The sequence below is a fragment of the Anolis carolinensis genome, chromosome 4 (genome assembly GCF_035594765.1).
Source record: "Anolis carolinensis isolate JA03-04 chromosome 4, rAnoCar3.1.pri, whole genome shotgun sequence".
Taxonomy (NCBI): Eukaryota; Metazoa; Chordata; class Lepidosauria; order Squamata; family Dactyloidae; genus Anolis; species Anolis carolinensis.
The window spans coordinates 252,157,917-252,174,110 of record NC_085844.1 but is presented as its reverse complement, the minus strand read 5'-3'; the positions used below and the strand labels follow the sequence as shown (position 1 = coordinate 252,174,110).

Below are 16,194 nucleotides of genomic sequence, written 5' to 3'. Positions count from 1 at the left end.
GGATGGCCATCTATCAGGGGTGCTTTGATTGTGCTTTTCCTGCATGGCACCAGGTTGGACCAGATCACCCATGTGGTCTCTTCCAATTCTATGATTTCTTTCTCAGGGACTTGTCAATCACATTTTGTAGTCGAAAGTTGCTGCTTCAGATGAGTGGCATGAGGTCTAGAATTAGTTTTTGTGCATTTATGTTGGAAGCAGAAGGGAGGTAATCCACATGTGTAGTGATCTTGAGATATTTGAAAGGCTGTCTTGAGAAGATGGAGCATAATTGTTTTCCAACTCCACAGAAAGAGAAAAATAGAATCTATGTGAGGAAATCCTAGGGTTCAAAGAGACCCCAAGGGCCATTCAGTCCAACCCCATTCTTCAAGGCAGGAGAAGCACAATCAAAGCCTTCCCAACATATGGCCATTCAACCTCTGTTTAAAAGCCTCCAGAGAAGCAGTCTTGTCCCAGAACCTCCCAGTTAAATAATAGCACAGACTTCTAAAAGCTAGAGCTGCAGAGCAGATTCTTTTTACTGGAGTTATTTAAGCAGATGTTAGATGGTACAAGTGGAGGATATAGAACAGGCATGGGAAAACTCTGGGCTGTTAGGAATTGTAGAAGTTGAAATCCAAAACACCTGGAGAGCCAAGGTTTGCCCATGCCTGATATAGAAGCTGCATCCTGAATTGCCAAACCTGCATTGCAGGTAAGAACTAGTTGGACTGGGAGGCGCCTCTCAGGTACCTCCTATACCTCAAAGTCTCGTGGGACAGGTGTCCCAGTTTATTCTGAGCTGCACTTATCTGTCTTTCTATTTAAAGGCAGCCTTAGTAATAGGTTGTGTTGTATTCAGCAAAATCCCTGACTGCATTCTTCTAAGAAATATGTGCAGGTGTTGTATTTTCTGCCACACTTTCCTTTCCCTCACCAAGTGTCTTTGCAACATCAAGTCCAAAATGTCCTTTCAGTTCATTTTTGAGGTGAAACAGAACAGTTAGCAACCTGTGAACACTTTGTCTTAAGTGTTTTGTTTCTCAGTCTACAGCATTTCATATTAAAATGTTTTCCAAATAATTGGATGTGAGAGAAGATAGAATCGTAGAACCTTAGAATTAAAGAGGACCACAATGGGCACCTCTGTCTTGCAGGAATACAAGCACATCCAAAAGATACCTATTCAATCTCTATTTGAAGACTTCCAAAGAAAGAGAGTCAACCGTCAGCTTTTCAGGGCCCTTCCACACAGCCATATAACCCAAAATAAAAAGGCAGAAAATCCCACTGTTATCTGAGTCCACACTGCCATAAATTACAGTTCAAAGCAGATAATGTGATATTTTATTCAATTGTGTGGAAGGGGCCCCTGGTCACCCAGAAGCATTTGTCTTCCTCCAGAGTTTCCAGGAATTCTAAAAGTTTGTCAACAAAGATTATTGTCAGTGGTTCTGAGATAACCTGGCAAAAGTACTGACAAATATCTCTGAGAATTCCTAGATTACAGGAACTGACATTTCAGTTCAAATCAAAATTACAGACCTGGTGATAACTACATTCCTTCACAATTTAGAAAAGGGAAAGTTCAAACATTCTTTCTAGGATAGCCCTTGCACTGTTGTGATGATATGTGTGCAAGTTCATCACCTTTGTGTGGATTAGTCAGGTACCTGTGTCTTCTGGAAGCTGGATTTTCAAAGTGGATTCATGCAAGAGTTTAAGGCAAGGATTATAGCCAGGTTTCTAATGAACTGGTTTTACCTTGCCTGAAAGTTATATTTCTTATCCCACAATAGGGAAGTCAGTCCAACATACATGGGAATCACGTTATTGGAAAGTATCTCCAAAGATCATGGTGAAAACGTATGATGTATCTTTGTAGGTCTCTTCTACACTGCCATATAAAATCCAGATTATCTGCTTTCAATTGGATTATATGGCGGTGTAGACTCATATAATTCAGTTCAAAGTAGATAATGTGGATTATCTACACTGATAATCTGGATTATATGGCAGTGTAGAAGGGGCTATAGATGGTCCATGAAGCCGTAAAAGCTTTATCCCTTGAATTACAGTCCTTTAGAGAAGGGTTTAAAGACTTAAGACTTACCAATGCTGAAAGTTGCCAGTGGCCCCAATGAATCCAAATATTTATCAGGAACATCTTCAACCAATCATATTCTTCAGTTATGGTATCACTGCCAACGAGCATATCCTCTTCGACTGCACGGCGTGTTCTGTTGCCCATAATTATACTTCAAGGTGTTGAGGATCCTTGATCTCATCCTGCTCTAATTCTGATGTGGCAATTTAAGTTTGAGTTGATTGTTAAGAAGTTAGTTGTTCCTGGATCAGGACTGTCAGAAAAAGAAGTCTTTGTTCCATCTTGTGTGCTTGTTGTGGGCCCTGAACTCTGGCATACTTTCAATGGCGTCCTGTTCAGTTCTGTTTGTCTTATGGCCCCAGGGTTGCTTTCAACCACCTTTATATCGGACCATTCAACCTCCTCTTGTTTACCTGTGTGGTAAGGCTAATGGGGATCAGGAGAAACGCCAAGTTCCACAGCTTAAGATGTACTGATGGATCTTGGGTTCTCATGATGGATCTCATTGGGCTGTGGAGAGTAGTGGCACTTCAGCAAAGCTTACACTAAAGTTCTGTCGTCGTACAGTTTGTATTTTGGAAGCTTCCAGCAGGTTCTGTTATCAGTTACTCTGGAGCAGAGCTTGCTGGGTTCAGGGCATCTGGTTCAGGGAGCCAACCCAAGGATCATCGGGGTAGACTTAAAGTCTAGACTTTTAAAAGGATTCTGTGGCTGGTGGGCTTTGATTAAGGGCTAGTTTGGTTAAATGTGGACAATGCCAAAATAACAGTGGACCTGTCTATAGAGTTGCTGGCTGTCTTCTTTGCTGAAATGATTTTAAAAAGAAAGATCCACAGCATTAAACTGTGCCAAGTAAAGTGGTGCCAAACAGCATTAATTCTACAGTATAGATGCAGCCCTTTTTATGTTACAGCAGTCTACTATGACTGTGCCGATGCAGCACATAGGGAATGGGCAAGTAAGAAGGTGGCACAACTGATATCTTAATAAGGATGCACCACATTAGAATTTGGCACTTATTCTTTGGTTGAAATCTTTATAGAAACCATGGGGAAGATGTGAACTGAACCAAGCATACTGAGTGCTAAATATCCTATGTAAATACTATTTTTTCACTTTTCTTTCTAGCAAAATCAAGTAGGAAACTCACTTTCCTATATTTAGCCAATGATGTCATCCAGAACAGTAAACGGAAGGGACCTGAATTTACAAGGGAATTTGAAACTGTTCTCGTGGATGCTTTTTCACATGTTGCCAGGTAGGTTTATCTATTTATTTATGCATTGTGACATAAACATTGTCCTTAAGATCATAGCACAAAGTCAGTTTCAAAGCTTTTGACCACATGCTTTCCTACTGTTCTGTTTGTATAATGTGTCCAAAATCTCTAGGTCTGTTTTATCATTTAATCTTTCATTTGATCATATTCCACATCAGAATAAATAGAAGCCCCTGGTGACACAATGGGTTAAACCCTTGTGCTGACAGGATTGCTGACTTGCCAGTTGGAATCCAAGTAGAGCTCCCTCTGTCAGCTCCAGCTCCCCATGCAAGCACATGAGAGAAACCTCCTAGAAGGATGGTAAAAACATCAAACATCCAGGCGTCCCCTGGGCAACGTCCTTGTAGACAGCCAATTCTCTCACACTAGAAGTGACTTGCAGTTTCTCAAGTCGCTACTGACATGAAAAAGAAAACAGAATAAATTACCTATCACCTGTCCATCATTTGTACCTACCTGAGTTTCAAATTCAGACTTTTGACAATTCAAAACCATAGGTTTTAAAATCTAATTTGAATCTTTTGAACAACTGTAAGTAAGAAATACATTGAAAATCATATCCATCCCCGAATAATTGTTCTTTGCTTTTCATGTTGAACGTATTATTCTGGACAATTTATTAACATTTCCTATCCACTTTTCTTGGCCAGATGTTGCTTTTTGTCTAAAATCTTCTTGTGTCAAGACCCATAATTCTGGTACAACCAAGCCTTGAGTCTTGTTGATATTCTCAGTAAAGCTCATTTCGCATCATGATTATTAATGTCTATGTTCACTTTAATCTTATCATAGATATCCATAAAATCCATATCTTAGGCCATTATGAGTCTTTTATTTTTCAGCAGTATTCATTTCTTTGAAAACATGTTTAAAGCACATTAAAACACTCCCTGAAATCTAAAAATAGTCTAAAGATATTGGTAGAATCCAGTTTTGCAATAGTTAAAACACAATTTTCAAATGTTGAATGTCATGTGGAACAGCATTGTTCAGCTGCCTGCCAAAAACATCGGGGCCAGCCTAGCTTCCTTTGGTAGAGATCCACATAGAGAAGGCAAATTGGAAGTGAAGAAGCATCAAGACTTTCTCCGTAGGGTCATTAGGGACAGAGGAACCCTGTGGTGCATTCCTACTGTTTTGCTTTTCAGCTCTGTTTCCTAGATCTGTGAAACTCCAGGTGTTTTGCTTCCTGCCTGCATGCAGAGGTCACTTCGCTTTTCCCCAAAGTCTTTAGTTCTTTATTTCCTTTTGTTTGAGAAGGAAGCACCATGGTTCTGCTCTGCCTCAAGATGCCTTAAATTCAAAGAGTCTGCATTAGGGACTCTTCTCCCAAAATTAGGTCATTTTCTTTTGTCTACCAACACTTTTATCTGAAATATATTATCTGCAACAAGAAAAGTAAGTTTTTCCCTTAAAAAAAAAACCTTGCCAGAGCATCCTGTATATTTTCTCTTCTGTTTCCTACCATAAGCTAATATACACCACTGGCTATGTTGCTCTGCTATAGATGCTTAATATTCCTATAGTTCTATGTTATTTAAAATGCACACTTGATACCAGTTTGCCTGCTGCATTTTGCACTCGCTGCAGCTTTGGGGCACTTCTCAAGCCCCTTATTATTATTATCATCATCACTACCATCATCATCATCTTACCCACCGCTGTCCAAGGTGGGATACAATATATTTCAAAAGATGTTGAGCACATTGCAATAACGTAATCCAGAGGTAACTAAGGCATGGGCTATTGTGGCCAGATCTAACTTCCCAAAGAAAGAGTGCAACTGGAGTACAAGCTGAGGCTAGACAAAGATGCTTTCTGTGCGTAGTGCTCGGTCCAACAGCATAGTCAAGCTGTCAGCCCAATCTTTCAGAGAGAGAGAAAGCAAATCTATCTTGAAACAGGCTGTGATCCCAATCCCAGCTTGGCTTTCCAGATGACCAGGAGCACTTCCATCTTGCCTGGATTAAGACCCCAGTCTGTTCACCCGCATCCAGTCCAACAACCTCTAGGAATATTCAACCAAGACTGGAAGCATTGCAAAGCTGTCTAATGAGATAGTTGTTCTTCATTTTTTCCCTTTCTCTAGATCAGAGGGTTTTTTAAAACTTTCGCTTAATTCTGAAAACTTTCTAGTCAAGTGTTTTGTTCCACTGCATTTCTCATAGAAGTAATTGCAGCTGATAGATTGAGGGGGGACTTTGTGGATCTTGCAGGAGAAAGATGGAGCTGCCTAAACATCTTCCCCTGATGCAGACCAGAAGTGTCCCCTGCCTTTGTTTCCATGAGTAGCTAGTCACCTGGCCCCGAGGTGTCTGGAAGATTGAAGATAATGACCTCCTATGTCTTGCCCTCATCATGTGCTCAAAGGAAACCTTGAAAGTGGCCCAGCTGATAAACTTCCAGAGCTGGGCAGTTTTCCTGGTTGTTTCCTGTTCTTAAATGCCCTCCTAGGAATTCATTTGGTAAACTTGTTTCTTTGGGAAATGGGGACTAGTCTCACACATTTTAAAACCACAGTTCGCCTGCCAAGATTTATACCATGCCAGCCCCCATGTGGCAGAGCAAGCCTGCTACCCTTGAGCTTGTTGAAAAGAAAACAAGGAGCCTTAGCGTTCACTTCTTTTGATTTGAATTATACCCTGAGTAAATTGCAATTAGCCTACAAGCCTGAGTCAGAATCCTGCTTCCATACTATGCTAGCTCTGCTAGTGGAGCTGCCCACAGCTGGCCAGGAAAGACAGACAAAAGCACCTGGTTCTAAGCTGCCTGTGTTGCTGATTGTGACGTCTGTGTGACACCACACAGTTCACATGAAAGGGCTTTGCTGTAGAGTCAAAGAGTTCAGGTCAGGGCACTTCCTTTTGAACTCTCTTTTGGTCTCCATAACTGTAGAGAATTGAAAGCCAGTGATGGGAGAAAGGATAGGATTGTAGTGTTCAGGTGATAAACTTCCATGTGCGATTGGTTCCACACACTGCAGTATTCATGCTGGCCCTGGCAAACTGTCTAGATGCAGTTAGTTCTTAAAGGACATATAAATCTTTGCCCATATCACTAGGTCTGTTCTTGTTTTTAAAATAGTAAATAAAGTTTATGTTGAGTAATTCCTCCTTTCATACAGGCTCTTCTTGGGCGACAGCCTTATGATTTTTGGTCATATATCTTGTCAGAAAAAAATAAAGAAGCAGTAATAGATAAGTCATGGTTATTTCATTGACGGTGGCAACTTCTTTCCACTGGCTCCCTTTGTCTTGGGGAATATATGGACTGTCTTTCTTTTCCTAGCAGTTCTCAATGTCCACAAAATCCCCATCCATGTGGTGTATTTTCTCCAGAATGAGCACATGTTAAACATGACTTCCATAGAATCATAGGCTAATAAGAGTTGAAATAGATCCTCAGGGGCTGCCTGGTCCAATGTCCTTCTGCCACGCAGGAACGCACAATAAAAGCCCGACAGACAGACAGACACCCAACCTCTGCATAAAAACCTCCAGAGGAGACTCCACCAGACTCCAAACAGCAATATATTCATCCACTGAACAACTCTGACTGTCAGGAAGTTCTTCCTAATGTTTAGGTGGAATCTCTTTTCCTCCAGTTTGGATCCATTGCTCTGTGTCCTAGTCTCTGGAACAGCAGAAAACAAGCCAGTTCCATTTTCCATATGACCAGGTGTTGCAGAGCACCTGGTCCCAAATTCTTTGTCACATGGCAGAGGCTGACTATGTGACAAACTGGAGAGTATTTGTATTTGACGTGGGGTTATTAGAGCCAGGGAAGATTGAAATTCAGAGACTGAAATGCTGCCTCCAGACCTCCGGTCCCTGTGCATTTGCTTACTTAATGCATTTGCTCTCTGAGATCAAACCGGGCACTATATCTAAGCTGTCTGCTCGGCATAAATGTTCCCCGACTTCAGCAAATCCAGCCTCCCTTTGATCCATTATTTTGAGAGTTACAACTGTGGTGAATGCGACATCAATTGCAGTATTCCCTCTAGAAATCTCAGCCTCCCCCCCCCCCCGCCCCACCCCCAATTGGCCGGCTGACCGGTTGCCAGTTCTTCCACGTGCCTCCGCTCTGCCTGAGTGCCATTTGAAGTGTGGTCTGCTTCTCAAAGGCTATGGATTTATCAGGTTTTCCTTTCAGATTGCCTTTCTGCTTGGCTCGCTCCATCTGTCACCGGGTGACTCTTCTCTTGCTGTGGGGCAGGCAGCAAATGAGCAGCAATGTGTCATTTCCTGACGCGCCGTACGTTATCTTCTTGTTAAAGGCGGCCGCGGTATTTAGGGACGACTAAGTCTGCAAATGCAATGATATGTAGAAAACACCGAGGGCGGAATGATCGAATGTGTTCTGGATAATTCTACACCCAGAGTCTGCTGCGGGTGATTAGAAAGCCTTGTCATTCGTTTTTTAAATTATTTTTATTCATGAAAAACCCTAACTGAAACACAGAGCCATTGTGGATTTACCAAGACTACACAGCCATATACTATATAATTACACTACAACCAAACAACTATAAAAACTGCAGACTACAAATAAACAACTACAAAAAACCGCAAACTTCTGTGCTTGTTATCCCTTATTATTCCACTCCTTTAAACAATGTAATCCCACTTCTGCCAAGCTTTGCTAAGTCATGAATCCCAAAGTTGATAAATGCCCTCATTGTTGTTTTAATGAACAGGCCCCAGTCTCTCTTAAACTTGGTGAAATATTCCTTCTTTATCCATTTTTGCATCTCAGCTAATTCAGATATCTTCACCAGCCATTCTTCTTGTGTTGAAATAATTGGTTCCCTCCACCTCTCAGCATATAATGTTCCTGCATCAGTTTGTCATGGAAATTTTATTTCTAGATTACGCAACATTCCCAACAAATTACATTCAATCTCATCTTAAGTTTAACCTTAACAGTATTTCCAGCATCAGGTATAAATGGTTTTATTGGTTTTAACTATGTATTTTAATAAGTCCTGTGTTTAATTCTATTTTAATGTTGGCATGCTCTGGGTTTTAATTTAAATATTGTGTTATTTTTAGTATTAGCCACTGTGAGTCTCCCTTGGGAGAGAGAAAATGGAATATAAATGCACACCAAATAATAATAATGTATTTCAGTCCAATATTTCCAGGCCTACCTGCATGTGATAAATGTGCCAACATTGTGCTCACATTCCCAACATTTCTTAGAGCTGGCCTTAGACATGTTAGAAAGTCTCTCTGTTGTCAAATCCCATCTGTACATAATCTTGTAAACAATTTCTTTTAAGTTGCTACTTTCAAACTTCAAACTCTTCATATCTTCTCCCATTATTCCAGTTGGAATTATGTACTTATATACAGACTCTTGTTATTCTGAATTTGCATGGTTTAAGTTCAGGCACCTATCAATTACGACTGCTGAAGTACTATCCTGAAAAATCTGGCAGACTCTTCATGGGTTTCCATAGCTGCTTTGTGTCTGTATCTAACGTTTTTGGGGGTTTGTTCATTTGTTTTGGTACGAGAGAAGGGGACCTTCTAATACTCTCTCCCCAGCCGTGTCTTCCCTTTTGTCCAGCTTCTCCTGACACGTTTCCATTCTGTCTTCCTAGGGAGGCAGACGAGGGCTGCAAAAAGCCCTTGGAACGATTGCTGACCATCTGGCAGGAGAGGAGTGTGTATGGCAGCGAGTTCATACAACAGCTGAAACTGTCTATGGAGGACTCCAACAGTCCCCAACCGAAAGGTAAAGAAAGGTGCCTATTGTTTCCCCCAAACGTCTTTGACTCGGGGACTGAGCTCTCCCCAATGCAATCTAACAAAACAATGCTTACAGCAATGGGAATTGGTTTGCACTCATGGGATCCTGCATTGGCCTGGTGACAGTCTATACAATTTACACACTGCTGTATTGTATCCTGTATATTTTAGTGCTGTATGACATGTTTAAGTGGTATTATTATTAGTGGTGTGACCCTATGGTCGATTTCTCATAGAAGTTGCATGAAAGCATTTAGAAATTCCCAGAGAGGACATTTCAGTCATAGCCACTAATAATCAAAACCAAAGTCAGACCCACAATGTCAAGCTTTTTTTGGCGGGGGGATTTACAAGTGGGAAGTCCGATCCAGATGGCTAATAGCTTATATATTTCTATTTCTCAGTTTTTCTTCTCCAGCTGTGGATGTGCACTGAAGCATTAGCAGCTTTTGGGCCAAGCAGTAGCATTTCGACCTTTGATCACTGTCAGCATTTAGCGACTATCCTGAAACTGCAGCTAAAGGATGTTATCAGACTAGATTTGGCATGCTTTCTCCCTGTGGCATGGGAGGGAGTGTCCACATGCCTTTACAAAACAGCAATTGTCCCCAGCAAGCCAGTTCAAAGGGCTTCATTTACTCTCAGGTGGGTTATCCTTTTGCCAGAGTCTCTAACGCTGTTCAGCGAGTACCCTTCATAAAGCTGGCTCTCCTTCTGTCTTTAATTGAAAGCCCTGGAAACAGTGAGGAGAGGGAGAAGGAGAAGAGCCCGCCTGCTTCAGGGGTTTGTCATTTTGTTCGCTGGAAGCCATCCAGGAACACCTGACCCTTTTGTCGGTGGTGGCAGCGGAGGAGGCTTCCTGACCAGCTTGTGGCTCTGTCTCTCTTGGAGTTGCCAGATGCTGCTTTGCCTTCCAGGCGCGGCTTCTGAAGGCTGAGTTAAACAGTTTTCACCCTCAGGCTATTGGCCATCTGGATCTGGATTCTCACTTGCAAAAATACCCCAACAAAACATGCAGGTTGTTACAGTGGAGAGAGGTTTTTCTTGAGCAAAATGTAAGACTGTCTTGAAGGGAGAAATCTAGCAACAATGCCAATGAAGCACTGTTGCTAGATCCACTTCATGTGCGTGCTTCCTCTTGCTTAGGATGAAAGAGGTTTCCTCATGTCTCTTCTCTACTTTGCTGTCGTTGAGTATAGAGAAGGAAGAGAAAGGGAGCAAGTGGCATCATCCCCCCAATCCCCCTGCCTCACCCAGTTCTAAAAGTTCCAGATATTGGGATTTTTTTGCACCTTCCTTCATAGAGCTGGTCCTGAAGGGAAGTGGGAGTCAATGGGGGTATTTACTTCTGTGCTCCTTTTCGATTTTCTCTTCTCTCACACCTTACTGTGTTTTCCCTTCCTTACTGTGTTCTGTTGTCTAAGTGATACAAACACTATGCTGTGGACATCCCAGTTCCTTCACCCTAATTTCTTGAGAGGCAGAGCATTTCTGAACTATCCCCTTGTTTTATCATAGAATCCTAGAGTTGGAAGAGAACACAAATGTCATTCGGAGCAGCAGAAAACAACCCCCCCCCCCTTAATATATTGAAACATAGCTATCACGTCCCCTCTCATCCTTCTTTTCTCCAAACTGAGCAGGTCCAACTCCCTAAGCCAGTCTTCACAGAGATTTGTTGTTTCCAGACCTTTGACCATTTTGGTCACCCTTCTCTAGATACCTTCTATCTTAAATTGCTTTTTCCAGAACCGGACACAGTATTGTTCCAGATGCAGCCTGGCCAGAGCAGAAAAGAATGGGACCATGACTTCTCTTGATCTCAACACTAATCTCCTAATGATACAGACTAGAATTGCATTGGCCTTTTAAGCTGCCACATCACACGTGGCTCACGTTCAACTTGTAGTCCACTAAGGCTGCTAGATGCCTTTCACGTGGACAGTTTTCAATCCAAGTGTCACCCATCCTATATCTGTGTAGGTCATTTTTTTGCCCTACATGTTATATTGTACGATTTATTTGTGGGGATTTGGGTACTTTTCACTTCAATATATCATAAACCCGCTGTGAATTGGGATGTGCCCGGTTTCTTGAAGGCAGAAAGTTCAGTCCTGGTTTGCTCTGGACATGCTGTGCAGAATGAGCTGTTTGCGAAAGAGACTTCCCTCCATTTCAGAGCAAGTGGCAGACTCTCGTGCTGAAAGCAGCTGTCAGCACAGGAGCCCCTGGGGTGATCCGGCCTGCCTGCCATCAGGCCAGACTGACAGCGGAGTCAGTGGACTGTCAGTCTGCTGAGCTTTTCCATGTGCCTTTCTAACAAGCATCCAGTTGGGACGTCTTTGTAGCAGGTGTCCTACTGGTTGCCCTGACAGCTGTCATAGAGCAGAAGAATTTCACATTCACTTCCATGTTGAAGCTGGTCTCTGTTGAACTGTAAGCTCTTGGAGGCAGGATCTTATTTGTCTCTGTGGGGTTTTCTGATAATGCCCTTCACATCATGACCGCACTTCTCCCCTGGACAGGCTGCAGACCTCTGTCAGTGTGTTGTTGGTGGATGTAGTAAAATAAGATGTGCCATTCATAGAGCATATCTTTTCAACAAAATGCACTCAGATGGGCAAAACTGTTTGGCCTGGTTCTTACTGCATTGGAGGAGCTGGAACTTACAGAGCAGTGATTGTGTTTTGGCTCTCAGGAGGCACCTGAGGGTGAGACTGCTCCCCAGTTACGCACTGAATCCCTGGCTCTGGTTGGAGCATGGTGTCACCTCAAAACTGGTGGCTTTGCTTTTCACTTCTGTACATCCTGAATTACCTGTGGATCAGGATGTGCCCGGTGTCTTGAAGGCAGAAAGCTCAGCCCTGGTTTGCCCAGGACAGAACTAGCTGTTGCCGATGGGACCTCTCTCCATTTCAGAGCAAATGGCAGACCCTCTCGCTGCAAGCGGCCGTCAGGACCGCCTCTTGGGTGATCAGACCTGCCTGCCATCATGCCAACGGACAGCAAAACTCAGTGCCAGACTGACAGCGGTGTGGCTAGACTGTCAGTCTGTTGAGTCTTTCCATGTGCCTTTCTAACAAGCATCCGATTAGGATTTCTTTGCAGCAGGTGTCCTGCTGGCTGCCCTGACAGCTGTCATGGAGCGGGAGGACTTTCACCTTCAATTCCATGTTGAAGCTGTTCTCTGTTGCTCCCTTATTCTTGCCTCACTGTAAACTCCTTGAGGCAGGATTTTATTTGTCTCTGCAAAGCATCACTATAGAATCCTAGAGTTTGAAGAGATCCAGGGTTCCATCCAGTCCAGCCCATTTTGCCAGGCAGGCAAAAAATCAACTGAAACCCTCCCAACAGATGGCCATCTAACTTCTCAGAAACTTCCAGAGAAGGAGACTCCATCAGCCTGCGAGGCGGCATATCCTACTGTAGAACAGCTCTTACTATCAGGAAGTTTTTCCTAATGTTTAGGTGGAATCTCTTCTGCAGCTAAAATCCATTGCTGGTCTCCAGAGCAGCCAGAAACAAGCTGGCCCCGTCCTCATTGTGGCAGCCTCTCACATGTTGAAACATAGCTATCATGTCCATCCTTCACTTTCTCTACTCCAGCCTACACATCACTAGCTCCTGAAGCTACTCCTCAAAGGGTTTCACAGTTTCCAGATCTTGGACCATTTTCTAGACACTTTCAGTTTTGTCCATATCCCTCTTGAATTGCGGTGCTCAGAACTGCATACAGGGTTATTCCAGAGGTCAGACCTTTGCAGAATAGAGTGGTAGTGATGACTTCCCTCAGTCTAGACACTATGCACCTGTTGATGCAGCGTAAAATTGCATTGGGTTTTTTAGCTGCCACATCACACTGCAGACTCGTGTTTATCCTGTGATCTACTAAGAATCCCAGATCGCTTTCAAATGGACTGTTTTCAAGCCAGGTTTCACAATACACAAAGTAGATAACTTAGAGCCAGCCGGTTTTATCTGCCTTATGTTTGCCAGGTGTCTTCCATCCTGTATCTGTGTGTGTCAATCTGACATTTCTCCCTGTTGAAATTCATGTTCTGGTTAGTTTTGGCCAATCAGTTCTCTAATCTGTGAAGGTCATTTTAAATCCTCTGGAGTATTAGCTCTCCCTCCCAATTTGGTCTCCTCTCCAAATTTGATCTGCATGTCCCAAATCCCCGTTCCTTCTTGGGCCTTTCTTCAAGGAGTGCACAATCCAAGCAGCCAACTTGCTCTACAAATGAAAAGTGGAAAAGTGCAGACGTTTCTTAAAAGACTGGAACTGAGACAGTGAACTTAGTTATGGGTAGAAAGTTGAAGGAAACTGCACAACACCCATTAGTATTGGTACCTCATATGTAAAGTACTTGTTGTTTCCTAATAGATTTTGCAGCCACCATTGTTTGGCCAAGAAAACATCTGGAAGGATGCTTTATACTTCTTAAAGTATGTTCCTAGTGCAACCATGTGCTTCTGCAAGTTGCTCCTCTCTCAAAATTCCTCCATATCTCTCAAAGGACAGGAAATGCCTTATACTATGGCTGCTATAAAGAAGTTGCAGGAAGTATAGTAATCCCTCCACATTTGCAACTTTGAGTTTTGCAAATTTGATTATTCATGGATTTGACTAAAAATGTTATCTCTAGGAATCTCTAAGTCCTCTGGTCAGCTTATAGTGAACGTTGATTATAGAGTTGTGCTGGAAGACCTAGAAATTTTTAGAGAGGTATTCTCTCAGGTAAAAAATAGGAATTCCTTTATTTGCAGTTTTTCACTTTCAAAGGGATCCTGTGCTCCTAACTCCAGCAAATGTGGAGGGCTGAATATGGCCCCAGGTGGCACATGCTAGACATAATAATTACCCCATGTGAAAAGGAACACACCATTTGAAAAGGAACACACTGGAGTCTCTCTTCCAGTGGCAGCTATTGTCATCTCCAGAGAATGCAGTGCAGGATTTTCAGGGATATAGCCATGGCCCCATGTTATGGCCTTTACCTCAGAAAAGCATTTACTCTGGCAGATTGTGAGTGTCAGTGTATGAATCTGTTCCTAAAGGCAATCAGCACTCCCGTGTTTCAGCTCCAAGCATGGCAATAGCTTTGTCAGAACAATCTCTGTATCATCCAGTTGCAGTTTTAGAGTGAATTGTATAAATTGCACTGGGGTTAGTATGTCAGGTTCATGCCAGCCTTTGAGATCTTCATTGTGACATGGATGGTTTCCATATCAGATACACAAAGTACATCCTACATGCATAATCACCACTATTTTTACAGGAAAATATTGTGCACACAGTGTGTCAACAGAAATGGAAATCTTGTAACCTGAATAAATTATGAAAACTTGCAAAAGAAAAGAAAAATATGAGTTCTATTGTGGCAGTCAGGGGAGGACTGAAGCATTGTGTCCTCCTAGTGCCCAAGAAGTTATTTGAAGATGGGAAGGCCGATACAGCTCCGTGTGGTGGGCTTTTTGTGAGCGCGCATCCCTTATCTTCACCCTCTTGAAGAAAGATACGACCTTTTCCCCCCTTTCCTGGGGAGATGCTGCAAAATCTTTCTGAGTGCATTTGCTTAGAGCTCCTGTATCTTCGAGAGGCAGCAGGTTCAGCCTTCCCTCCTGTTGAATAGGCAGACATGAATACCAGGCGGCATATTATTCTCCTGGAAAAGATAACTTTGTACTGATATCTCTTAACAAAAAAAAACCCCTTTGTAAATCTGGCATGTTCTGCCTTGTGCAGATATTGCAGGTGAAGAGATTGATTCCTCCAAAGGAAGCAAAGGGTGAGAGCTGGGGCTGCAGTTTGGGACCAATCTTGCTGGTCTAGCCAACCATTGCAGTAGCCAGTTCCTATATTACCTTTTGCCTGGGAATGCTAAGAGCATGCACTTCTTTGAACTGCACTGTCTGATGACATCACCCCTTATTTGTTTTGCACCCCTCCTTTCCCTCAACATTAGACCCAAGGCAGAGGAAAGTACCTTTACCACCCAGATCTTGAACTGTGCAGTCTTTGAATGAGTGATTTGGGTCCTTGTGAATTTTCATCCAAGTTCTTTCTTGATAGCATCCATAGTAGCCCTTTTCTACTTCCTGCTCAAACACCATGAAAATGAAATTTCTCCCTCTTGAATAGAGCCAGACTTCCAGAAGCTGCCAGGAGCAATGCCTGGTTCTGTTTCTCATAGAATCATAGTTTGGAAGGGACAACTAGAGGCCATCCTTTCCAAACCCATTCTGCCATGCAGGAGGACACCATCCAGGCCCTCCTGACAGATGGCCATCCTGCCTCTGTTTTGAAATATCCAGAGATGGAGATTTCTGTCAAGGGTTCTGAGCAGTCATGAAACTCCTGTTATTGCAAAAGTGACTCTTATTAGTTCCAGTTAAGGAACCAGATATCCAAAACCACAGTTGTAGTGGTCTTCTAATTGAACAACCAAACACGCAGAGATTTGTTTTTCACAAATCAGCAGGAAGGCTTTTCTTTCTCCTTGGTTGCAGCAGTATACAAAGTATATACAAAACACAAACTTTACCGTTGCTTCTTCCTCACTACTCAAAGCAGCAACTCTCCAAACCACCATCTGTCCTTCAACAACCTTCATCAAACCTACTCAGTATAATTACAACCTATATACTACCCCCATTGTATTAGCCACCACAACCTAATTACAGTGTCTTAACTCTGCTATCACTTAGAAAATGTCAGGTAATTTCCAAATCCTGACAGATTCTGTACACCCTGAGGCAGCATTTCCCACTGTTGAACAGCTCCTGCCATCAGGACGTTCTTCCTAATATTCAGGTGGCATCACTTTCCTGGAGTTGGAATCCTTGCTCTATTGTGTCCTGGTCTCTAGAGCAGCAGAAAAGAAGTTTGCTTCCTCCTCAGTGTGACATCCTTTCGAATATTAAGGCATGGCTCTTCCCTTCTCTCAACCTACTTTTCTGCAAGCTAACCCTTCCCAGCTCTCTTCACTTGCTCCTCAGGGGTCATGATTTCTATACCTTTGGATGATTCTGACACTCTCCTGTTGTTCATCTCCTACCTGAATTGT

At 42.8% G+C, this 16,194-nt stretch overlaps 1 protein-coding gene across 2 annotated transcripts in view; it reads left to right on the top strand.

The window, feature by feature from the left end:
• Nucleotides 1-16,194, top strand: part of rprd1b (regulation of nuclear pre-mRNA domain containing 1B) — a 54,305-nt gene that overhangs the window by 2,785 nt on the left and 35,326 nt on the right. For both annotated transcript variants that reach the window (XM_003228069.4, XM_008121568.3), the window contains exons 2-3: nt 3,218-3,347; nt 8,980-9,113. In XM_003228069.4, coding sequence (XP_003228117.1) covers nt 3,218-3,347; nt 8,980-9,113 — 264 coding nt within the window. The remainder of the gene's footprint in view (nt 1-3,217; nt 3,348-8,979; nt 9,114-16,194) is intronic.